This window comes from Poecilia formosa, unplaced genomic scaffold (assembly GCF_000485575.1).
Source record: "Poecilia formosa unplaced genomic scaffold, Poecilia_formosa-5.1.2 Scaffold13, whole genome shotgun sequence".
Taxonomy (NCBI): Eukaryota; Metazoa; Chordata; class Actinopteri; order Cyprinodontiformes; family Poeciliidae; genus Poecilia; species Poecilia formosa.
Window position 1 is genome coordinate 3645806 of NW_006799952.1, and position 27002 is coordinate 3672807.

A 27002-nucleotide genomic window follows, 5' to 3' on the forward strand; every position below is an offset into this window, starting at 1 on the left:
ATCAGCTGCATCTCCTCTCGGAGACACTACGTGTGCAGGTAGGAATCACATTGACAGTCTGGGCTGATCGCACAAGTCTCAAAGATTAAAACTTTTGGTTCATATCTTCGTCGGTATCACCTCCGATGGCCCAAGAGGCGACCAGAAAGGCAACACTTTGAAAGCATGACTATCAGTTAGAACAACTTGATAAAGATCAAATAAACAGTCCGTTCACTGATGGATCAACCTCAGCTGCATAAACACACGCTCACATCCACAATCTCTAACATATGGCACCCATCTGAACGCATGTGTTTGTGTAGACGCAAAATGGCGAGTGTGCGTATGTTTATGTGCGCATTTGTCGGAGAGCGTGCACGCATGTGCCCTCGAACATGGCGACCCTGACCTCAGCAGACAGACAGATGCAGACTGCTGCTGACTGAAAGGTGAGCGCTTCTCTAAAACAAAACATGCCTGAGTGCCTTTCAGCCAAATTAGAATGGAAAAAAAAAGTGCCTTACGTCAGCCCACTTAATGGTAGGAGAGGTTCAAGTGTCATGGGATGAAACTAAATGACTGAATGTTCCATTTTCCTACTCACAGCAAATACCTGAGGTCAGGGAGTTTTAAGTGTCTACAAGCATAGATCTAAACTGAATAGTTCAGATAATACGCATGGAGGAATCGTGCTTTAATTTATTTTCTACAATTACTGCTCCATCAAAGAGTGTTTGAAGAGCCTGTAAATAGTTTGAGGTCTTCCTAAGCAATGTCTTGGATGCAGGAAATGAGCATCTGTTTATGTGTAGTTCAGATTTCAGTCATTCTGTCGCCTTCTACGCATTGTATATTTCTCCTCCATATAGCTGTTACCTTCCTTGGGGTTTTGCCCAAATTGTCCGGGTCAAGTAGGTAGATGTGATCCCTAGCTCCGAGCAAAAGACTGCCTCTCTCCTCATCCAGCAGCAGAGAGTGGGAGTGCAGGCCATCGGCAGGGCCCGCAAACAGATAGATACTTCCAGCCTGAAGCAATTCTGATCCGAGACAAGAAAGAGACGAACAGGGAGATTAAAATTCTTTGCAAACACGTAGCTTACAAGTAACAAAAAATGCACCATCTTGGATAAAATTACAGTGCACATTTCAGTGGAGGAACATTATTGTTTGCAGACCAGTACAAGGTTGCCTGATTAGGAGAAAAACACAGTGTGTTGAATTCATCTTGGATTTACTTAATCCACCTTGGCTCAACACTCCAGCTACACTCGGTGATGAAGAGCTGACATATTGACACTGGTGATAAGTGCACATGTCTCTACCACTGCCTTTCAGGACAAAGCACCTAACAGTTCAAATCTGAGTTTTTAAAAGCAAATATTTCAGGCGATTGTGTATTTTACTGAACTTTGCTTTAATTGTCCAGAAAGCGTCATTTTCAGATGACTGGGCATCATAAACGTGAGCTGTGGCTGCAGAGTTGATAAGGGAACGGCGAACATATGTTGCTCAGGCGTTACATCATGCAAGGCTTCATTCATATTAACACATGATATTATTTCTTCATGATGCCATCTATGTTGGAAAGTGCTCTCTTCTCAAAATACTTCAATAAATAACTTGTTTTACGGTGGATAATGCTTTCGCCAGCATCATCAAACGGTCCTTCGCATTTCCTTCTGAGGTTGGTATCTTTTTCCAAGATAACCCTTTTCCACATTTTTCACCCAAGTTTAAACTAAATGTTATGAATTAACCTTTCAAAAGTTGTCAGAGCCATCATCCTGGCTTGTCAGTTTGTTTTGAAGACCTAATAGTCTTATTACATGGAAAGTAATAAAAGATCTCTAAAACAGATATTTATTAACATGCATCTAAACATGAACCTTAATATTCTGGGATTCGGAAAATAGAAATAATTTTGGAAATACTAACAAACTTAAAACAGCAAATATTTAGCATGGTTTAGTGTTCAACAGTGACGATTTATTTAACTATCTCGCTTCAACTGCAGTTTGCTTTCACAGTTCGTCTTGGGTTCCCATTGTCTGTAGCTCATTTTATAGAGGGATCTCTGGGAGGTGAGCACAGCTCCATGTTGGTCTCGGCACTGAGTCTTTGATCTTCCTGATCTGAGGAAATCTTTTCCATCACCAAGCTCTTTTCAGTGCGCCAGTATAGCAACATGCCTTGAGTAAACACTTCAGAGCAGGGGCGTCCTGTGGGAGTCACTCTGAAAAGATTGACATTGTGATTACACTCTTGGTGTGAAGGATTGGAGAGGTTAGCAACCTTCAATATTTGAACTTCTGGGAACCCTCCACACCAAGCTGCCTTATGCCTTCCTCATATACACAGGCCTCACCGGGACAAAACCCCCCACATAGTCATATCTCTCTCTCCTACACACCTCATGCCCCATGTAGTCTAAACCTCAAAGAGAGATTAAACCCTCTAGCCTCTGGTTAGCAGTAATCTGTTCTGTAAACACACACCACCATAAGTCTATTGAAACAGTGTGTGTGTGGCAGTTGCTCATCAGTGTTGTACTCCACACCTAGTCTTCAGCAACCTGACAAACTTTTGTTGGGCTCCCCAACTGGCATTTAGTGAAGCTGTGATATAGATATGCTTAATAAGTTGAATGACCAAAGGTCAAAGACTGATATGGAGAATTATGCAGGTTACTATTACTGTGATTTTTCCATTTATTTCAACTGATTCTTTTAAACTCATATCTAACAGTAATTAACACAACCCTTCCTCTGCAGCCACAATGACAACAATGATTGCAATGAAGATGTCGCCATATGTTTGGCTCGCTTTTGGCAATAATCAGATGATTAACTTCTGATTATAGTTAAGCTATAAATAAAAGCTATGTTCTGCTCATTAAGTTGAACAAAGCAGCGAACGCCATCCAACATTCTGCTACAAATGGCTCATGGCTCAGGCCTTCGTCTTCCAGCAGACTGATAAGAACTGGTTCATGAGCTAATTTGTGGCATCTCTTGCATTCACTATTTTATGGATTGTCAATACAGAGATGGAAACCTTGTCCACCCCAGTGGATGACAAAACCTGACTTACAAAGGCCATTTTATTATGCCAATAAAAACAAATATTTATGATAAAAATTAGATATTAGTTTGTTTGTTTTTTTGGGGGGTGGGGGGTTGGTAGTTAAAAGTTTGGGGAAATCCCATTTTAACAATCCAGCAGATAAAACAGTTAGAGCCACTGACATTGTGTTTAGATGATTTCCCTCTGCATTAGCAGAGAGCCAGGGCAGCTTAACTATGACGCTGGCTGAAACCTGTCTATCAGTATGGGACTTTCCGGGTAGAGTTCAAACAGTTGAAGGTTCTTGTTTTGAAGATGCTCACTCAAACAGGGATGATTTCACTTTGATCGTTTCACCCTTCACTCATTGAGGCTGTGTTTTCACAGGGCGGGTGGGGGATGATGTGACGTGATGTACGATGAGTGATCACTGCTGGTCGGTGTTGCATTTTACCAGAACAAACTGATGAGATGATGACGGCGTGCGCATGCTATGAGTGCTGAGGCAAGGATTTGCTATTGATGGATTTATTAAAGCCTCGGTTATGCTGGCCAAGAAAGCCAAACATGGGCATTTCTCTGCAAATTTTCCTCATGCTACAAGAAGCCTCTTAATAGTCAGACGCATGAATAAACTCTGAAGTCAGTCATATTCACAAAGCTAAGGAGAAAAAGAAAAGATAAAATATAAAAGTATCTCAATTAAAATGTAATAATTTATTAACTACCTCTAAATGAAACATAAAATAAGACAAAGAGCAGATTTAAATGCTTGCCTCTATTACTAAATAAACACTGTCCATTGCAGTCATTATTCCTGCAGCTACTTGAATGTATTTATGTTGGACTCCTAAAAAACACACGTGTATGTCTCTTCCCAGCCACATTTGGGGCTTGGAAGCCTTAACTTAAAGAGGGCCTTCAGAGGTTGAAGTCAGGGTGAGTTTACTTTTAGGTCACAGTGGGGATTCAGTTTTATGGAGCAAGACTGAAGTTCATTTGTGTAGGTTTTTTTTTTTGTAGCTCGCACATTGAATGACAGATGAGGACTTTGAAGTAAAGATTGCACTGGAGTTTAGAGTGGGTTTTAAGAGTGCAATCCCTTTTTTGCTTTTCCTGAGTGGCATAAAGTAAACTGACCTAATTTAAGGTTAAATGCATGAACAGAGTTGACAGATAATGTGAGAGAGATTATATTAGAGAGCAGATTGAATGGCTGTTTCTTAATCAACAGAAATATTGACATAAACTGTAGCAGATAACTAAAATATAGATTGAAAAACTGTAGCAATAGTATTTTGTTTCAAAGTGAAACATTTTTAACTGTAACAATAATATTTTGTTTCAAAATGAAACATTTTTAACTGTAGCAATAGTATTTTGTTTCAAAATGAAACATTTTTAACTGTAGCAATAGTATTTAGTTTCAAAATGAAACATTTTTTTGGCATTGTAACTATAATCAACTGTTACATGTTTCACTGGACGAGGCCATTCAGGTTTAACATCTTGAACTCTGGAGTGCTTGGAAGTGTATCCCCATGACTGAGGCTCCAGGCGAAATATAAGTAGAATTTTTTCCAAGAATATGTATATTTTAACATCCTCAGATGTGAGAGCGCCCCTTGTCAATTACCTCAATCCATTCGTCATGAGCATCTTCACAATAACTCAAGCAGGGATAGACATTTGCTATGCCTTTTCACCACAAATCGACCATTACTAGGCTTTCACGGGAAGATTTCAAATGTCAGTTTTCAGAATGTGAAACTGTCTTCCTTCTAGCCCTTTAAGTCCTTTTTATAGCTACATGAACGTGTCGCAAACATAACCCAATATTTATAAAAGTGATAACTTATTAGTAAAGAACTGGTTGAACTACAACACAACACAAATCTAAACTGTAACACCTTGAGCCCCAAATTATTTACAACAAAAGTGAGCACACATTTAAGAGGCAAAAGTGGATTCATGACAGGTTGTCAGTCTTAAATGTGATGCTTTGCAACAATGCTCTCTATATGGTTCTTTTTTTTTTCTTTTTTTTTTTTTTACCATTGTTCATAGAGTTAAAAAAAAACGTTTATGAAAAGCCAATTCAGAGATGATTAACTTAGTTTAATTTTACATTGTTTTTACCTGGATGAAACACATGTTTAGGTAAGAGATTAAAAAATATGCAATGACAGTAAAATCAACAGACACATGAACAATATTTAACGTCCTACCTCTGTTGCTGAGTTTGACTCTGGGGACACTCTGTTTGATGCTCGCTCCAAAAGGAAGGCTGGCCAACAAAATCAGCCCCACAAACAGAACCAGTGGATGGAACGAAACAAAAGTCCTTCGTCCTTCCCTGCCACAATTACAGACAGGCAAGCAAAACAGAGTCCAAGCTTTATTCTTCCTCTTACTTAAAGAGTCTTCTGTTGCCATGATGCGTGCAGCAGCCTTGTTCTGTTTTCACTCTTCTCAGATCTGAAGGGAGAGACCAGTGGAAAGAGTCAACAGGGTGGAGCAACGTGCAGTGTCATCTAACTTCACAAAAGATGTGTATCTGTTGTCACCATTCAGCTGTTTCACCATGGAGCCCATCAAGCATCTCCCCTTCCTTTGCTCATCCTACATCAGCTGTTGTATGTCAATAGCTTTCCTTTTGTGTTCTTTTACTGCGTTTGCTCAAAACAAAGGTCACACCAACCAAACAGCAACACTCTGCTATCTCGCCACAGACCATTCCTGTTTCAGCTTCTCTCTCCATTTCCTGTTCACACAGATATCTTATTCATTTCTTTACTTGTTCTGTCCATGGCATACAGATTCATTACTGCCTGACGACCCAGTAGCAACTTCATTTACACCAAGCAAAAGACTTGTTGAGGACTTTGTAGCCAATTAAAGAGACTTGAGGGAGAAACATACATATTTCACTTTCCACTCTGAGAAACCAGTAGTAAGAAATTCAAGGGACACTGACTTTTTTTTTGGCTGAAAACTAGAATCAAACTTCAGGTAACAAGTTATGAACCAATTTGGTGGGTTAGAAAAAAAGACTAAAAATAAGTATTTTAACACTGCCTGGACTTCAGTGTAGAACTATAAAACAACCTAATCACCTAATCTAATTTTTTTGACTGTTAGATATATCAGAGCCATGATAAACCTTCACCCCATCATAAGAGTCCCATCTCAGTATCACAAGTTTTACTAGAACTCACCTCCTACGGCCATACGGCTTCCAATTAAGCAGACAACTGATGAAGAAATTAATCAGTAGATCACAAGAAATCCTCCTTTGACCTTTTAGCAGCCCTCATTACTTTCCGTCCACACCCACCGCAGATTGCACACATCAACCTGTCAAACAAGGTTGTAAACAATGTCAAGCTAAATTAATAGATTGGATGCAAATGTAACCTACACATCTGAAAGGCAACATGCTTCTTCCAGATGGACGGACTGCACAGGGAACCAATAAAAGACAATAAAAGTTGCTTTCAAGGACAATGTTGTCGTTTTTTTTTTTTATGTATGCAGCACCTTTTGAATAATTTATGATGAGCTATATAATGAAAACACATATATTCAGTCCATGATCAAGAGGAAGAAAACTTAAGCTGGGAAACTAGATCTTATTTTGGGTTCTTTTACTTTCGCCCTTCTGTTTTGTCATCTGGTCTTTAAAGTTTAATCGTAGAGTGGATTTTTTTTTCTGTGCTTTTTTACTGTTTAATGTACTCTAAGCTCACAAGGGCAAAGTGGCATTGATCCAAGTTTCCCATTGCTTTAAAACCAAGACTATTAGGCCCTGATAAACACACTGCAGTTTACTTAAGATGACAAATTGAGACAACTTCACACCTCTGGGGTTAGAAATACAGATACAGAGCTCCCTGTGATGGATGAGCAAAGAGAGGGAGAAAGATGGAGAAGGGTTCAATCCATGCGGCATTTGCACTTTGTGAACAATGGTGATGGTGCGGATGGTAATGCTTATCCCCTCTACAGTATTTCCAGGATGACAGTGACATGATTTTATCCAAGTGAGAAGCATTTGAGTAATGGATCTGTTTTGAGTGCTTGAGTACAGACGTGTGCAGCCAACTTCTGCAAGAATTCCCTAACAGAACAAATCGTGACGTCGGGATCTGTTAAAAACAGTTCATCTTTTGTGAAAAGAATCATGAAAGAACACAGAACACCAAAAGCAAACAAAAATCTAGTAACAAAGATGAAGAAGTATGAGAACAGTAAGGGAGACATGAGAAATAGAAAGAAAACCAGATGGCTTGTACCATGCAGGTTACGCTAACACTGCTGTTTCCTGACTACTTCAGTCCCTGTTGTCTTTGGCAGCTTGGCTGGCAGTCTGTGCAGGGGGTGATGGGAAACAATCTTGATAGAGATGGTGACAGATTTGATCCTGCCAGCCAAGCACTGCTGGCTTCTGATCTTACACAAGACGTTTGTCTCTTTTAGAGATACTACATGAAATATAAATGTTTTTCAGTTGAGTTCACATCAAACAAGGCGCGGACCATAAAGCGCAACTTGCACAGCTTCGATTATTTAACACAGGCAGAATCTAATAAATCAGACGCTTTATGAAGAAAATTAGGAAACTTTGACATCTAAAATTAGCTTAGTCAAAGACATAATATCCGTGGCAGAAATTGCCACACAAGAAAGCAGCAGATGGTTTGGCCACAGGCATTTTCACACAAAGACACCCCCCAATCCCTCACCCTAATGAGGCATTTAGCAACACCCAGGTGCCCTGTTTAATACGCTATTATCAAGGCCCTCCATCTCCACAGGACAGAGTGCATTAGCAGGGCTATTTGTCTTCATTCTCTGACCACAGGCAGTGACCTGGCAGAACAACATAGGTAATTGTTTCTAACTCTCAAGACATAAATTATTTTTTTTGGCAATAGTCAGTCATCTTTTTTAACCCCCGCATTTAAGCAAGCATGTAACTCCCCTGTGAGTGTGTGTGAGTTCATGTCTCAGTGGGAAAATGTACTATACCACCATGCTACACACACCATATCTGTGTGTGTCTGTCAGCAGTTATGTTTTAATGTCTATACTGTGATGCTTTTCTTTAGTGTATGTACTGTATTTATTGTTGTTGAATGCTTTTTCTGCTGACTATAATACCAGTTACCCCCTGGGTACATTAAAGATACCTTAAAACAACAGGCTTTCCAGATATGTACAAAAGGAATTAAGAATAAAAACTAGATAACATTGCATAATACGTATCCATACGTTACAGGAGGTTACTTTCTGGATGTTAGACTTTCTGGAAAGTACACACTACTTTCCTGGAACTTTTATCCAGTAAACTGGTTACTTTTTTGTAATTTACCAACAGTGATGCCATACTTACTTTTACTTACTTACCAATTTCTCCTTGAAAAAGTAACTTAATAACTTTACTGACTATTTAAAAGTAACTTAGTTAGTTCACAAGTTACTTTATTAGTTACATTCAGCAGCTGCCTATGACAACCTCTATAGCCTCAACATAAAAATGACAACAAGGGAGAGTCAAACATGTCTGAGGGAAGAATGTCCTCTTTAGTGTCCAGCCAAGCTCTTCAGCTTTACAATTGGCAGTAAAAATGTCTACTGTAAATGTTAATTCATATTACTTAACGGGAAACTAATAATGTAAATACAGTACAAACATTTTTGAAAGGTGTCATTTTTCTTGCTGTAGTAATGTTTGTAATTTTCCATGGAAACTGCAGTCAGTTTTCCATGGAAACTGCAGTCCCTATTTTGGGATCGATTTGTAATGACTTCATCCTCCACAAGGGGGCTTTCACACTCTCTCATCTTTGCATTATACTGCTGCATGTTATTTTGTCTCCCCTATTTTCAAGGGCATAACAACAGCACTTTGTCGCCAGCACACAGTGTACAGTGTAACCCTACTCCAACTCAAAGTTTGTATTTTCAGCTTGAAAAGGTGCATCTCTCTCCTCCTTCCATTATTTTCATTTCTATTGTTTTGTGGTTTTACAAGGTGACTGAATTGTCAGACCAGATGCCACTACCCAGATAAAAGAGGAAAGAAAAAAATATATTAATTTACAAAGCCAAATGACCACAATAGGAACACACAATAATTTGGATAAGTAACTATTTTTTACATTCCTGACTGTTGAGGTTACTCTCCATTAATTACATGGATTTTCCTGGGCTTTTTATGGAAATTACTACTAGTCAGACCACATTGGGTACTTTCTCAGGAGTTTGTTCATAAATTTAGCAATTTTTTTCACCTAGAGCAAGTTCTAGGAAATCACCTGCTAATTTCTGGAAAGTAACTTTTAAATTCTGTAAAAGTAACCTGCAAGTTCCAGAAACTATTCGACGGTAACATGCAGTGCTCCAAAAATTGATCTCTGGACTATCACTCTAATTACAGATTGCTGTAAAAGCCATAATTCATTCAGATAAGCTCTTACTCCTTATTTCATCATGCTTTAAATAAACAGTTTATATCAGAGATGTAGTCATTAATTTAACTTCCAATAACAAACTGAAGGACTAGAAATGACTGAAAATAGCACTCTGGGGTTTGTTTCCATAACTTGTTCATAACATTTATCCTGAGGGTACAGAGCTTACATCAGCTCTGTCAAATAAGTGTTAACAACACACATAATCTGTGTGAAAATTGTCACGTTAAAGTGTAGCCTGAGAATTAACTATCTGCAGAGAAGAAGTAAATATTAAAAATGTGCTCAGTATTTAAAAGTATTTAAAAGATTCTCAACAGAAAAGCTCACATTGACTTATATTACAATAACATGTTCTTGGCAACTTTTGTATCACAACTTGCTAGTACTTTCCAGAAGTGTGGACTCGAGTCACATGACCTGGAGTCGAGTCAGACCTGAGTCATTAATATTGGACTTGACTTGAAAAAATGTTCAGACTGGTGACTTGACTTGGATTTTTACACTAATGACTAAGTGAATTTGGAAGGCATTACTTTTCTTTTGCTATGATGAGCTAGCTGACTTTAGCTAATTTTGTGTCATTAGTAAGTATTCTCCAGGCTATATTTAATGGTACTGTTTGGTATTAACGTGTGTGCTATTTTTGTCACACTATTTTAAATCCAAGTTCTACAAGTGCATCCAAGAATAACATGCAGCTTGTTTGCTTAAGATTGCAAGCGGATGTTTCAGAAAGATGTTTCTTCACCTCAACTCAAGGAAGAGAGTTTCTCGCCCCGAACCTCAATCATAACATTAATACATATCTAGTTATGTCAGTGGATGGATATTATATTTGATGAGATCTGTGTTGGCAAATCATATGGAGAATAAATATACTGTTTACTGCAGCCAGTGTACTCAGTCTGAACATGGAGATCTGTTCTTGCATTTTTACTGAGGGTTTATTCTGAAAAATTACAGTTTAAAAGGGCGTTATCGTGTAAAATTGACATTTTGGAGCCTTATGTTATGTTATAATGTTATCCCTTCATCAAAACCATACCTGGAGTGTTACTTTGATTCTTTCTGTTTCTGAACTTCCATCATAGTTACAAGATTGTTTTAAAAAAAAGACTTGAAATAAATTCCAAGTTTCAAACTTGGAACTTGACTCTGCCTTGACTATCTTTGCTTGAGATGTTCAAAATAATGACCTGGTCCCACCTCTGGTACTTTCTACGCTGTCTAGTCTACTCAAACTTTTTTTGATGTTTTAACTACAATAAAATATCGCCTTGCTGAGCATGTGTTTCTCTTGGGAAATTATGTTTGGACCCAATGATTCAATACTGAATATTGCCACAATATCCACTTGCATATAAAGATTAAACTCCTAAATCATCCAGATGATGACAAAGTCAGGCTTTGGAGCTGAAAACACAGTTAGATTAAACTTACGTAGTCTGCAAATGCATGAGCAAAACATTTGAGGTAAGGAAATCAGAAATTTCTCCCAGGATGACTAAAGGAATTATTTAATTTATTTTAAGAAAAGGCAGCGTCTCCTACAGAAGTTTGTCTTCCCATTTTTTTGTTGGGTTAATTTACACATGATTGCCTCTCTTATAAAAGTCTATGCATTGTTGACTCAGGACAGCACTTTCTCCACAACAAATAAGTATATGAGTGTATTTTGAATAGTAATCCGAGATTAGTGGCATACAAACACATTTATTAAATTACATAGAATAATTAACCACACATGATAATTATATAATTATTCTTGAAATTTTGTGAATACTAATCCAATGCCACAAGAACTCTTTACTGAAGGGAATCGATATGGATCAAATTCTAGCCCTTAGGCTCTGTCTGTCCATGTTTTGTCCATCTCTAAATGTGCTATCTCAAAACAGCTGTCATATAATGCCACAGGAAACTGCATACTATGGTAACCAAACACCCCAAATCGACAGTGATGTATGTGTCCCTTTTATTAGAGACTCCCTTTATGCTTAATGTTGTGAATTAGTTCTCCAGACAACATAAATTGTAACTGGGCAGAACCAGCGCATGTCTACTGATTCAAAAACGGGTTCATGTTTTTTATTTGGAGGAGGGAGATTAGTGGGGGGTGGGATTCGAAGTGATACTTGATCTGTGAGTCAACTCTTCAGTGGGGAAAAGAAAAACCCTCCTGACTGGAAAAAAGTCAAGAGTTAATAAAAACAGAGATGGAACAATGTAACTAAGCTGACAAAACAGATAAACATGATGATAGGCTTGTTGGAGGTTGACAACAAATCAAGTAATTCTCCACATCCTGAATAGGCTATGACCTGAGGGATCAAGTCTAAATGTGCAGAGGTGTCTGTGTGTTTTGACACTTTTGTGAGCATTAGTTAATACCATCCTAAAGGCAGGCTGATGGGAGCATTTGGACACAACAGTTGACTGACATATAGGAGTGCCTTCACTTGTCCCCTGATTGCCTAGAGGTACAGGGAAACACCCATGCATGCAATGCACCGTCTCCTCTCAAGAGTACCACTGTTGTCTGTTTGTATTTCTCAAGCGAAGCAGCATGGATGATGTTCACACAAACCTTTAGAAAATGAATTTACATATGGAGAATGCAGAGACACCAAAGAGTTTCGAAGAGGCCAAACTCAGCCAAGTCGTCTGCCTGCAAGTCATTGGCACCTAACCGTTACTGTAGACTCATACTAACATTAGGTACCTTTAGTTGCTTTGTTTATTGGTACTGAGGATTTCTGGAATCCATAATCATATAAAGCCAGGCAGGCTCCCACTGTGACAATAACATGTTTGAATAACACATTAAAAAACCTGTTGGCTTGAGAAAACCATTGTATTTCAGCTGTTTTCATCGCTGTCCAAACAAAGGCCTCAGCATAACAGAAACAGTACATTAACATTAAAATCACATCTGAATAGAGATTTTGGATCAGTCCAGACATGTCATAAAAACCAAAGGAAAACTGTGGGTTGCTTTTTCCTTACACACATTTCCCTTAATTTATACTGCAGTAACTTCAGACATGTTAAAATCTCTGCGATCGTCTTAAATCGGACTCGCTTCTGACGGTAACAGTAGCTTGCAACTGGCAACATCTCAATATGTAAATAGAGTGTAGGATACAAAGGAGCGCTGTAAAAGTAGCAGTTCTATTCGTTTGGCCTGAAGTAGAAATTCTTCTCAATCTCTGTCATGCTGACCAAAAACTCTGAAACACAGCCAGCAAAATCAGCACTCACACAGCGGTAAGTTCTTGCTTTTGCTGCCTTCCTTCATCAGCTTTTTATCACTGTACTCAAAACACTCCCTTCAATAAAAAGCTCCTTCTAAGGAATTGGATCAAAATCAGATGGACAGTGAGTGGAGTGACTCACTGAACCCATAAAATATAGACATCTCTATTTGGTGAGTAGCCCATGTTTGTTGTTATATGTTAATGTACTCAACTAAAGGTGGGTGGTGTTAGTTCAGTGTGCCACTACGTATACCTCTATATAACACAATAGTCACTGAATAATTTGAGGATTTAAAGACAGCTTAAATTAAAATTTAGAATGGATATGCAGGTGACATGTGATCTTAAGCAATTCAACTTGCAGTAATACTGGCACACCACTGAAATTTCAAATAAAAGCTATTAAGGAATAAAAAAAACAAATATGAAATTGTTTGAGAGCTTATGCTTTATAAAAAGAATTGTAGCTAGCTGCCTGGGATGGACAGATAGATATAAAGAATTTCTGAGGTTTTTTACCTCATTATTCTGAGGTTTGACCATTCTAAGGACTTAGGTAATGAACAACAAATTATCAAATTCAATCCAGATTTCTCAAAAAAGAGAGGCAGCCCTTTAACATAGTGTTATTAATCCGCATCTCCACAACAACCAGAGATGTAAATTAATACTCTCTTACAACCCCCACTGAACCTCAAAATAAGAATCAGGCACTTGTTTGCAGCACAACTTATGGCACGCCCTCAGGTCATCCCACCCTGGGTGATGAGCCACGATTGACATAGGTAATTTTTTTTTCCAGTTTTGGAGAAAAACAAATCTGAAAAAATGATTTGCTTTTCAGATCTAATATTAAAAAAAAAAAAAAAAGCAAAAGGTTTTTTTTTAATTATTATTATTCTTTAAAGGTTTAAGAGTTTTGTTTCTAAAAACCTTTAGTAGACAGCTGCACCTAGTGGATAACAACATGATATAGTGTTGGCAACTGATTACTAGACATTTCCCTATAGTCTAAAACGACGTTTAAAATAAATGATCTAAGTTAGCTAATCAATAAAAAAAATGTTAAACACCAACAAAACGGCCACGTAATACGTGCATACAGCGGCTCATTAAACTCTACCACAGATAAGCAACGTTTGCTTAACACAGATAAGCAACGTTTGCTTAACAAATGCATAGGCATATCTTCAGGAAAAGAATATTTTCAAAACGGCACAACGCAGTTTAAGATATCGGTCGGTATGTAATATCGCATGCTGATGTGGTTTTCATCTCACCTGAAAGCGCGCTCAACTTCCCGTGCGCAACAAAAGCCCGCAGAAGCGCTTCTCTTCCTTTTTAAGTTGGCCGACGCACAAGAAAATAAAGCACCAGTATGGATGTTGCACTTGCACAAGTTCGCATGTGAAAGAAGAGTGCACCGAGCACGTCCCCAAGATATTTCCACTCCCCTCAGTGTTTGTTCAAGCGCTCTTGAACTCCCGGTCCTCTGTGAGGCTCGGTGTGTGTTTTAGATGGATGGATTATTAGGTTGTGCGGCGGCTCGCCCCGGGAAAGACTGACTGCAGCCTCCCAGTTATGTTACCGCTGAAGGGGAGGGGCCCCTCGGCATCTGTACCGCTGCCAGCCAGGTATTTGCTGATATTTTTACTTAACTAAATTTGAGGAAAAACGCATGGGAACAAAATAGTTCTTTTCGTTTTAGAAAATAATAGGCTATTATAAATAACTCCCACGTAATCAGCTTGCATTTTAATGAGTCTGGAAACTTTATTAAAGGTTTGCTTTCTTGACCTGGACAAACCTTTGAAATTTGTTTAACTTTACAATAAAGCCAAAGTCATACAAGGAGAATTTCACAGAGCTGTTTTACAATAATAAACACTGAATAGTTTGTTAATATTGAGTTGATTAAATGCCAACAAACTTTCAAATCAAGTTTTTATTGCTGTGTGTTTTGCGTGTGATAAAACAGCATGATAAAACATAAGAAAAAGCAGAGGAATACGAATGGAGGGACAGTGAGAGTCATGAAATGAATAACTAGAAAACAGCAGTGGTTATTATTTCTGGACAGACCCTTGCACCTTCAGTTTTAGTGAATAGAAACAAAGGTCCAGTCAGAAGTACAAGCAAAGTAACATATCCCTACCAGTACAACAGCTGCCACTAAATTAGCTGGCAATCAGATTTTTCCATTCTAAAACCCTTTCTTTGCAGATTTATTTTTACTCCAAGCATATTGGATAATTTTTAAACATGTCACACCAAAGCCTCTTAACCCATTATGTCCACACTTTGTCTAGGTTATAACAATACCTTCATTTTGTACGTTTTTTTGTTTGTTTGTTTGTTTGAATCAGTCAGACATCACTGTACTGATGCATTGTAGATGTTATTTTGTGGCCTCCTAGATGAGTCATGGATGAACTCTTGAAGTAATTTTAGCTCATCTCTGAGAAACTCCACCGCTGATTCACATTTTCTCAGCTTATGGATAAAGGTTCTCACGGCTTTGTCGTCATAGCTTTGTAACCTTACCTGGAGTGATAAACTATTTCTTAAATGTTCTTGAATTTCTTTAAACCAGGACATGATATTTTGCCTTTGGAGACATTTTACCCTAATAGAATTAGATTTCTTTAAAATACATGACAATCCTGGAGATAAGTCTTTGAATGCTTCAAAAGTTTTAATGTATGTATAACCATGTACTAATGTATATCAAATCAAAGACCATGACCATGTAAACTTGAAGCTTTACTTAATATTCAGCTCAGGCAGCAACTTACTGCAGAGTGGAATACCTTTGCTGACCAGAAAACTTACAGACCAAAGTGTGGAGTTGATAGAGGAGGTGATTCCTATGTGAACTTGGCTGTTTTATATGTCTCCACACACAGGCGGGAGTGAGTCCATTCTTTTATGACCGCAAGCTGTGGAATGGTCAGTGCCAAGAATACAGAGAAATCCTTCCACATGAGATCAAAGCTTTGATCTGTGAACCAAGAAAAGAGAGTTAGAATGTTTCCAACTCACGTTAAGTCAGATATAACCCTCTCTTACCTTTATGACCCACTGCTGCTCCAATCTTTGGGTGTGTTCTTTGGCAGATGTGACTGCGTCCAAGCTACTCGAGAGGATTATAGGTTATAGATTATTAAAACACTATCCTCCCACTCGATTGGGAGGATACCGTTTTCAATGTCAGGGTGTGCACTTCCTCAGGATAACACACACACAATAGCAAAACTATTAGTGATGAGCAGCAATGATGACATAAATTGTAAAGAGGAGCTTAGGTGTATTTCATCCCGGCCCACTCAGCCGGGAGTTACATTAAATGCTGGGGGACCATGTATGAACGTGTATTTATCCTTTTTTAAGGCGATAAATACATGCAAATACTAACATTTGCAGCTTAGAGTATCACCCTACCTGTTTTTCCACATTTAGAGATCACCTCCCTTTTTCTTTGCAAAGTAACTCAGCTTAGTCCACATAGGCATGGAATTGCTTGGATTTTCCTTTACAAGGAACTCTGAAAAGCATAAACTCCTGTCCTTTCAAATCACTGTCATGTGTGTTTGTCTGTTGCATAAAATCTCAGTAAAATACAATTTGAAATTGTTTAAATCTTATGAATGTTTTTTTCAAGCCAATGTGATCCCTATCTCAAGCAGCAAATATTTTCCCCTGTATGTGTTTGTAGAATCACAAATAGCCCCATTATACTATTTTTGTGGTGCTGTATACTTTAAAAAGCAGCAAAAGTATTAATTTAGAATTAAGCCAGACAGATAAAACCACAATGATTTGATGTAACATGTCATGGCAATTTAATTTAAAAGGAAGACCAGAAGCTGGTTAGGGATAGCATATTAATGCAACTTTTATCATCACTTTTGACACCAGTCATTTTATATATATATATATATATATATATATATATATATATATATATATATATATATATATATATATATATATATATATATATATATATATATTTTTATATTTTTTTTTTTTTTTTTTTTACTTTAAGTTGTGTATTTTGTTGATTTTCTCTTTACAAATTAAGTGGATTTTTTTTTCTGTATTGGATGTGGTAGAAGTTTCTCAGAAGCCACAATGTTCCACAAACCCCATGTTTTTTTTCTGTTTGTTTTTGGGGGGTTTTCTGGAAATCAGTTCAGGCAGAAAGAGAAAAACCTCACAGAGACATAACAAAAATAATTTATTTGGTTCCAGCGTGTAAATCACTTGTCTCATTTTTATTTGCAATTTTTTTTGTTATTTTTGCACTATGTAAAATATATGGTTTACGGTAACTTAAAATGCAACTATTCACATACCATAACCTGTCATGTGGAGATTTGCACAGAAATACTATATATACACACACACACACATATATATGATTTTGCTAAAAAAAAAATAAAAAGACCCCCAGTAATTTTCACAATGTCTAATTGTGTTCATGCTTCCAATGTTAACTCTGGATTAGGTGGGAAGCTGCAGAAGTTTCCAACAACTAACAAGTCTGGAAAGTGATTTCCATTCTGTCAAACTGTTGGAGCAACTTTTAGCAGAAGATTACAGACATCCAGGGAGTGCAGACTTCTCTGCAATTATACTTTTTTAAGAGTAAATAGCCCAACTGTGTATGAAATATGTGCTCCTGGATTAGTAAGAGCAAAAATATCATGTTATAGTGAAAGGCTTATCTTCTCTTTTTGTCAGCTGGTAAAATACTCAGGTTTAACCTTTAGTCTTGACTCAGCTAAAGGGCCTCCTGGAATGAAATAAGAGTACAGGAATTTACATATTATTTGCCATTAATTAGTGACTTTGCAATACTTCTTTGTTTAAAGAAGGAAACAGCTTTTCTTACATGCCTGTGCGTATTCCTAGGGGAGATGGCTTTTTGCACAGGAACACATGCAGTCTATGGGGCACAATGCACAGCAATCTGAGAGTAATTTCCACACTAATCGCTCAAGATCTCAAGAGGGCAGTCATCCAGGCTTGATCACACAGGGAGTTTAACACCCACACACAAACACGCATACTGCCCTCCAAGCTTTAGTGCTACACTTTAACTGATTGATCTCAATAACAGGAGCTGCCAACAGACTAGTCCTACTCTAAAGCAAATGGAGCAGAGCTAATTATCAATGACTGTCTCTTATCAATGAATAGGGATAAGAGTCATTTATTAGCCATCAAGTAGATGTGTCACAAGGAATGAAGGGGCCTGAACATTCCCAGACAACAGAAATGTACAAGAAGAGAAGCAAATGTACAAAGGTATAAATGTCAACAATTGGTGTATAAGAGTATTGGAAATGGGCATTATTAATGTAAGGGCATCTGTAATGTATTCAGTCATTAGAAGACACTTTGTTGGTTGCTTGATCTTTATAGGGTCAAAATCATATATTTAGTTTGTAGAGTAAAAAACATTGTTTGATCAAAGAGTGGATTAAAATGTGCCATAAATCTTGCATTTTGGAGTCTGATACCCAAATATGAATGTGTCAACTGATCTGAGGACTCACAAAATGAGAAATATAAACAGGTGCACATAAACGGACTGAAAGAAAACAATGGTTACTGCATTTTTCTAACTGGGAGGCAAACAATTGAAGCCTCAAACATCACAGTCTTGTACGAGCTGTAAACCCAGAGTCCAATTAGAGGCATTCTCACAAACACACACACATACTTCAAAAGAAACATTTGGAATTCACTAAGCCATACTGCCAAAGGTAAATACAAAACATACTGCCCCATTATCCTGAAACTGCAACAAAAACATAAACTCAGAGAGTGGGAAGAGTGGGAAGGAGAGTATGGTGAGAAAATAAATGAGTTTGTTTTCCACTACCTACATTTATTTGTTTTTTAGTTTTTTTTTTCTGGAATCTGTTAGTGTGCAATAAGTGTCTGAGCATGGGATTATTTATTTATCCATGCACAGGTTTGTAGGTTGCACAGAAACAGTCTCAGTAGTTAAGGATTAAAAGATCTGAAGTAAAAGCTGGGATGATATGAGAGTTAGTATCATGACCAATATATAAAATTCATGAATGTTTTTGTTGTAGCAACAGCTTGCAAGACGGGACACGATCTTGTTTATCGCACTGTGTCTGTTTTATTCTTCTGCATGCTGCCAGACAACTGATTTATAACAATTGTCTGGCAGCATGGGCAGACAATTTTTGATGCCAGATTTTTGTCAGTGTAACAACATTTGCATTGATTTTGTCAATGTAACTGCTTTGAGAAAGTCAATTATGTTGTAGTTAAAGTTGTTGAGAAACCCACCATATAGTCTTTATTATTTGACTCTGTCACACAGCTGAACAGATACTTCCTCTCTTATGTCCACATATAAACTTTAAGCAAATTCACAGTTTTCAAATCAACCTTGGAAAGCAACTGTCCTCGAAAGCTAAAAACCAAAGCTAAAAACCAAAGCTAAAGTGAACAGCTACCGTGTTTTCTATAAGTCGCAATGAGTTTTCTACATCTAAGTGGAAGAATTTTGGTCCACTCTTCTTTACAGAATTGTTTTAATTTAGCCAAAGTGGAGAATTTTCAAGCATGGGTGACCTGTTTAAAGTCAGACCACAGCATCTCGGTTGGATTTCACAACAGTTTCTCCAAAACTTTTAGTTTGAGAAGTTTAAAAGTGGACTTACTTTGGATTTTTGTCCAGTGGTAAATTGTTATATCACGACTGGACAACATTCTCCTTCATAAATTTAAGTTAGAGAGCAGAATTAATGGTTCCTGGAATAATATCAAGTCGTGAAACAGCAAAGCAGCCCAAGGCCATCACACTGCAACCACCATGTTTGGTATTCTGTTTCTAAAATGCTGTACTAGCTAAATAGCTTTTCCCTCTTGTAAAAAGGCAAGCTGTTTTCACAGCATTGTACATATACCACACAATTAATATACTGTGGAAAAAGATATTTATTTAATGTTGTCAAATGCTGCCATGAATTATTCTTAATATTTATAATGTTCAAATGGTGAAATCCTTAGAAAGCACAAATTAAGGAAAGAATATGCTACCTGTAATGCTTTTATGTCTACTGTTAAAACTTATCTTACTAACGTTCTGACTTATTAAATTGTCCACTTGGTAAAAGAAGAATTCCACTATGGATTTTTTATTTTTTGGTTAATATTCTAAAGAAAATTGTCCACTAAAAAGACTGTGTTAGCCACAATGCTTAAGCTTTAAAATGGAAAGGGGATTTTGGAGATTAATGATCAGACACCTTTACCATCTCCAAGTCATACATAAGTTATAACTGTGGGTTAGGTCATGCTTTTCCTTACGTCTGATCCAGACACACTGTATAAAATGTGCATCCAGATTAAATAGCTCGTCTGACATCTGTCCCAAATCCTGACAAGTCCTCACATTCCTCCCTTGTGAGAAAAACATCTGGGGATCTCATCTGGTTAGCCAACGGTGCTTCCTAGAAGATAGAGAAGAAAGACAAAGAGGAAAAGAGTGTGAATTAGACCCTTAGGGGTAGGAGGTAGACATGCAACCTCAGATTGTCAGTAAGTCTTTCAACAAAACACATCTAACAACATTCTCCCCTGTGCCGTGTGTGTGTGTGAGTGGTGTTTGTGTGTGTGTCTGTGTGATACGGTCCAGCTGTGTTCTGTGTTAAATTATCAAGGAGGCCTCCTCCCTCCATTACCAGTTTGGACTGCATAAATCCAGAGTCTTTAGTAATAGTTCAAAAATCTGACATTTTTATACTTAATTTTATCTCCAGTGTTTATTAAAAGATGACTGTTCAGTAAAAACAAATAGAAGCATGTAAAATATGTTGGCACAAATCTAAGCCGATGACTTTAACCTCTCGACCACCCTACTCTTGAGTGAGGTTTGGAAACAGTAACAGACAAATACATGTCGTGTGACAGATCTCATCTATAGTTACATAAACTTTTGCTAATTAAAAAAAAAACACACATCTGCTCCTTTCTGCATGCATATTAACAAGTCTGAAGAATATGGGGCCTTCAGGATGTCAAACATGCATCACCAAGTAAAATATCAAACTGGCACCTAGACACAGTAATTCTTAAGATGTGTGTGAGCTTTTGTGTTCTTTCAGGTCAACAGTAGACACCAATATTGGCCTTGACTGAGCCAGGCAAGGCTCGTAGTTTGGATATTGTTTGGGAATCTTCTGTTACCTCATGGAGGCGTTTTCCATGCACTCTTAGAGTTTCACTTATGTAGATGATGAAAAAATTAAGGGAAGCAAAAAAGGATAACAAAAAAAGGAAAAAACCCAAAGAAAACTTTATGGTGGTAAATATTTTTTTTCATGGCAGATATGTGTGGGCATATGTTGAACTTTGTAAGTAGGAAATATGGGTGCATGAAGTATTTTAGTGATTCACCCAACCTTTAAGAAATCTGCCTACATAATAATTTTTAAAAGATGAAATAACTGGTACTGTAAAAGACAAGACAGAGAGAACACATGAAGTACTTTGTAGAGATGTCAGTTCTCTGTAAGACAAATGCTCTAAAATGGGATCTGGAATATTTTTTACTTGTGAACACAGAAACAACAGAAAAGAACAGGCAGTCTCATCATATTAAGTGTGTTTGTATTTCTATATGTGTCAGACGCAGCAGCTTATTTAAGCTTCTGTTGAATAGTTTTACTTTTGTCAGCAGCAGATTGATCATTCCTCCATTACTCACTTTCCTTCTTTTCCAACACTTTTGATACATATCTAAATCTAAAAGCAATGAGAGTGTGGGAGAAGAAGAAAAATGTGAGGCAACTGCAGATAAGTTTGATCAGGCTGGGTTTACAACAGAGTTCTCACAGATTACCAAACATTTAAGTTCACCAAGTGAGGGACTCGTCCCTAAGGTGGGCCCACATTCATAAACACAGACCAGTTGCTTGCAAAGACAGAGCTGAGGTTCAGCGCACTGGAGCAAACATTTGTTGTCCTGATTCCAGCAAGTAAATAGTGCGTGTGTGGACACACTATTTACTTGCTGGAATTCCAGAAAAATAAATTTAATTGTTCTAAATTTGTGTACACTCTTTGCTGTTTTAGTACATTTCAAGTCTTGTCAAATACCGTGGTCATTAAATGTAAGCAGACACGGAACAAAAGAAGGATAAGCAAAGACAGAAAAAATAAACTAAAATGTGAAATACATTCATATAGCCGTGTATTCTTCATTGTTATGCTGCAAATGTTTAGGTTTGGGGACAGTCTGATGTGCCAATGAAACTTTTGCTTACTGAAGAATAGCCCTGGTACTGTTTTCCCGTAGTGCTTGTGTATTTCTTTCAAAAGGAAATACCAGAAAGTATGTAATTCATTTAACTTAATCAAGCACCAGCTGGCCTCTGTTTCGAGCTGCTAACCCTTCACGCAAAGTTGGAGGAGACACGCTAACACTAGAAACAAAGTTGGACTGTGATCAAGTTACTGATACAAGCTAGCATCAACTCCACTGTTACTTTTAATCCTCTTTAACGTTCCACTGATCCCCCACCACTCAGTCTGTTGATATTGGGCTTGTATTTCTGCACCCATTCATTACAACAATAGGATCCATTTACATGACCTTCCTGAAGGTCTCAGAGGAAAATACTGATGATAATGTGCACGCTCACTGAAGCGTGAGTCCCATATCCCCAAAGTCTGCCTCAGGTGTGTTTTCAATCTCCATGCTTCACTTTAGGACACTCAGTATAGATGTCTCAGGGAGCCTGGTTTGCTGGCAGCAATAAATCACTCTATTAAAGTATTTTAAAACAATTGAGAACAATTAAGAGCAGTTAAGCACCCAATTACCAATGCGTTCTTATTACTGTTGAGCCCTTGCACTGTTAAAGAAAATTCTTGTGCTAATATGGTCACAATTCATTCTGAGGTGACTCTATAACACATTCAGGTCCTCTATAAACTGTAAACTTAACTGACCAATTTGAGCAAATTGGAAACAATTTACAGCAGTTAGAAGAGTTAATAAAATTGAAGACATTTTATTCAGTAGTTTACAAGATATCCAAGACGTAGACACATGTTGGTTTGCATGAGCATGGATCTGGATCTGTAAATAGTTGCGTAAAACTCGAACAACATTTGTAATAAGGGCCTCACAGAAAGCCGCAGATGGAAAATGACCAGCTGAACAGGCCAGACCTGGCCATTAAAACACCTTTACGTCCATTAGGCAATAATGAGTGCTGTGTTAAGCGGCTGTCTGGCATACTCTGACTGCCACCACAGAGCCCCAAACCCTTACTGCAGAGGAAATGAGGAATGATTTGTACAATGAGTCACTGTGAAGTGAAAGCAGGAATTGGACAGAGTGGAATAATGTGGTAGGAGTGGTGGCAGGGTTTCCCTCAACGGTGGCACTCATTAACCTAGAGGGTGTTGGTGCTGAAACAGGAAATGACTTGTACCGGGTTCATCTCTAAACAAGTGTGGTGGCATATGAGAAAGATAAAGTTGCAGCCCTCGGTTCTAAATGTGGACTTTCACTCTCTGCGGTACAAATCCCTTTTTGCACCATGTTAGCACACCTCCCTGCTGCACACTGTCACAGCCTGGTAACACTAAATCGTTTCACGCAACAATAATCTTCAGCAGCTCATTGCATGAATACAGCTGCACTGCTGTGTGGAAAACAGTATCAAATATGTGTTCGGTACGTAATCTTGAACTGTTAAACCAATGTAACTGCCAAGCTGCAGTGCATGGGATAAACTGAATTTCAGATGGTTTTTGTGGCCAAGATAATTATTTGCAAAGCGACCTCATCTATGGTTCTGTAACTCAACAACTTTATTTCCAACATGTTTTGTTTTGTCTAAATGTTGTGTGTTTTGCCTGAAGTACCTACATTCTGTTTGGATGATGTTTGCCAAAGGTACTTCAGTCTGAATGCTTGTCCTACAAGTCATTGAATTAGGACAAATGTCAGAGTTTTGCATTGTAGGATGTGGGAAGTTCAAATAAAAACAATGGCCGAAACAATCATTTTGATGCGCATCCTTTCACGTCATCTTCTGCAAACAACAAACATTATTCTTTGACATTAAGCCATCCGACTTTGACACTTGCATGACAGTAAAGAGGAAGGGGAGAAACAGGACAGAGTTAAGAAAAAGAAAAGGAGTGATAAAGTTTGTAATAGGAAACCCTTTATCTGCTTATCGTCTCCAGTAATGGTCATTAGCTGAGCTTGTGGGTTGCTTGCAGTAAATTTTTAACCTTTCAAATTACAGGGTCAATTTCAAGATTCAGTTAGGAGGTGGTTATAAATCTGTAGGGTTTTATTTTTTTCTTCCTCAAGGGATAGCTCATTAGATTGGAGCAATGCCACCAAAACCAATACCACATGGCTCTTTAAAGAAGGAACGCAATTAGCAAACTAACAAATAACAAGGTTATTTGAGGTCCCTAATTTTCAACAGTGACATATAAAATAGATATAAAGGTTACACGCCGTGCAATGAGACTATACTCTACGAGTAAAGACTGGTTCCTCTGTAATATCTGCAAAACCCAGTGTTGTGGTACATACCATAATATGTTGTTTCCATTACACAAACACACTTTTGTAGGTGCTCATGTACCTCACATGGTGAATCAATGGAAATGATAAAACTGCTCAAATGCATTGTACAATTATGAAGATGCCTAATCAATTCCTACCCTCCTGATGGCAGGGAATCTAGACCCTAATCCAGCTGTCACCTTGTATAAGACAGAAAATGCCTTGAACAGCTCATCAGTCCATCAGTGGACAAACACACAGACACAATCACACCCTTTAAATACACACTCATTAATAGGGTTAGTTACTGATCTTGAAATTACTTTTACATACATGATTTTAGACTCTAGAAGAAAAAAATAGACAACCTGGGGGAAAAAAAGAAGTCTTGTATTTAGTGGAAAAACATGAAAACTCCACGAAGAAAGTACAGCATGAATTAGAAGCAAATATATACATTATGACAGATAAAAGTCAGCATGCATTTTTTAATTTGATGGCATTATTTACTTTTCAGATTTTTTGTGCATTTCCCATGAATTTCCCTGCACATTTAAGCTGATTAGTTTCCTGTCTCTATGTGCATGCATACAAACCACACAGATGCAAATCATTTTCAAGCATTTGAATAGGATTCTAGCAGTTTATAAATTGAAGGTCTATGTGAACCAATAATTATTAGTCCCTGATAATACTTTAAGGACACCAATAGAGTTGATATTCAAAAAGCACTTCAAAAAGGCAAGGTTAAAATCTATGATTACAGGGATACCTGGCTTCATATGTAAACTTGCCACTTCGCTCCATATCTGTCTTTCTTGAGATACTGCCGAAAAAGCATTTATCTCAAGTGAATCCAAAGTCGGTTCATACTTGCAAATTTCAGGGACAATTTTCCACGGCTGACTCTCTTCATTCCCAAAGCACAAGTTGTGCAGGTGGTTACTCTAAGATACAAAGTTGCATGAAGCACATTAGAAACTGCCAGCCATCTGGCAGTCTGGGATTCAAGTGATCCCACTACATGAAAGAAAATAATATTGCAAGTCACGGAATATTTTTTTTTTGTTGTTGTCGTTTTCAGCAACAGTTCTTTATCGCAAGCCATATAGAGGTCACCACTGCTGGAAAATAGATCAAGAAAAAAAAAATTTTGTCGATACTAAATGTAATTTTTTTGCCAATATAAGTCACACAAATTGAGCAAATACTAATTGTTCAAAGACAGGACTGATCTGCACATATAACTCTCTATATATAACATACAGTCACACTTAGAGTGAATGCAAGAAATAAGGCGTCAACCCAATTATAGACATATCTTCTTTCACCTCTGTCTTTATGTCAAACCAGCTGCTGAACAGCCTCTAGTCTCATCTCTAGTGGGTGGAAGACCCCAGCATGAATCATGACTTCAACCTGGTGAGTTCAAGGCAACAAAAAAGGGCAAGGATCTTTCCAGACAGCTAGAGTTAAAAACCAGGAAATTCAGAGAAAGCAATAGCCTGAGGCTGGTAATCAATCACAAGATGTCCACCATGGGGTCACCTGAATACTTACGTATGAGAGTGTGTAAGAGAGTATTCATTGTTTCTAGTTTGCTAACAAGAGGTTTTTTTTTATCTCTGGAAATAATACAAAGCTGCATAGCCAAGGCATTTGTGTTGCCATCATAACCACTGAATCGAGACTGTGTAACTGTGTAACTATCTGCTGTGTAGAACACCAACATGATTTATGACATTAATGCTAGCCAGAAATAGCTGGCTAGCATTTTGGCTAGCCAGCTGTTTCATCTGCTTTCATAAAAAACAAGTGTTGATATTCAATGCAATGTGATCTAATATATCCAAAGTTACAACATATTAATGGCAGTTCTCTCATTGACAGCTTAACCTGCCTTGCTCTTAACTTCTTGACCCTTTTGCCCTTGTGTGAGTATTAGCTTTCTGTTGCTCCCATAGTTTTTTTTAGATACACTGGGTATTTCATTCAGTCATTCAGTTATTTTGCATTGTCACTAAATTTCCTTTCAAACTCCATGCTTGAGTTTGAAAGGAACATGTGTAATATGTTGTTCTATTTATGCAATTAATTCAAAGTAAAAGAGCAGACTTCATCTACACTGTAAGTATTCAGGGTACAGAAGAGGACCACAATTAGTCAGCATTGAGGAAATATCTTATCCTAATGCCTGTAACATGTGTCACTAGTTAGAACTGAAGTAGATTAATTCTTTCTGCCGACAGTCTACAAGATCAGATTTAGCCGTCACAGCAGTAATATATCACGTTAATATGGAATGCTTTGCAGCTGATTAGCTTCCTGTCTCAATGTGCATGCAGGCACACCACACAGATGCAGGCTTCCAAACACACCAGAAATAAAGAGAAAAATCATTTTTTTCTCAGGGAATGAGACTTTCAAGTTTTCAAGTGCAATCTTTTGCAGCTTGATACATCACACCTGTTCAACTGACACATGGGTTGAATAAAAAAAGAAGACAGCTCATTAGATGCACAATCTCCTGCTGTTTATCACTTTCTGACTGAAGTTCACCAACTGCCTCGTGTGCATTTCTGTTCTTTCTCCAGACTCTTAAAAAGGACATAGCTGGCAGCTACAGTGAAT

At 37.7% G+C, this 27002-nt stretch overlaps 1 protein-coding gene and 1 long non-coding RNA gene across 5 annotated transcripts in view; both read right to left on the bottom strand.

The window, feature by feature from the left end:
- The window catches only part of sema3d (sema domain, immunoglobulin domain (Ig), short basic domain, secreted, (semaphorin) 3D), a 33851-nt gene extending 19515 nt beyond the window's left edge, over positions 1–14336 (bottom strand). For both annotated transcript variants that reach the window (XM_016668162.1, XM_007545666.2), the window contains exons 1-3: positions 14062–14336; positions 5274–5523; positions 859–1019 (exon numbers count right to left, since the gene is read on the bottom strand). In XM_016668162.1, the coding sequence (XP_016523648.1) occupies positions 859–1019; positions 5274–5481 (369 nt within the window). In that variant the 5' untranslated portion in view covers positions 5482–5523; positions 14062–14336. The remainder of the gene's footprint in view (positions 1–858; positions 1020–5273; positions 5524–14061) is intronic.
- A 2914-nt stretch (positions 14337–17250) lies between these two features.
- Positions 17251–27002, bottom strand: part of LOC103133773 (uncharacterized) — a 45310-nt gene continuing 35558 nt past the window's right edge. The window contains exons 4-6 of one of the 3 annotated variants that reach the window (XR_001661364.1): positions 20141–20283; positions 17679–17732; positions 17251–17579 (exon numbers count right to left, since the gene is read on the bottom strand). This is a non-coding gene — a long non-coding RNA (uncharacterized LOC103133773). Of the gene's footprint in view, positions 17580–17678; positions 20284–27002 lie in introns of those variants that run through there. The other 2 variants (XR_001661362.1, XR_001661363.1) reach the window with 2 other exon arrangements.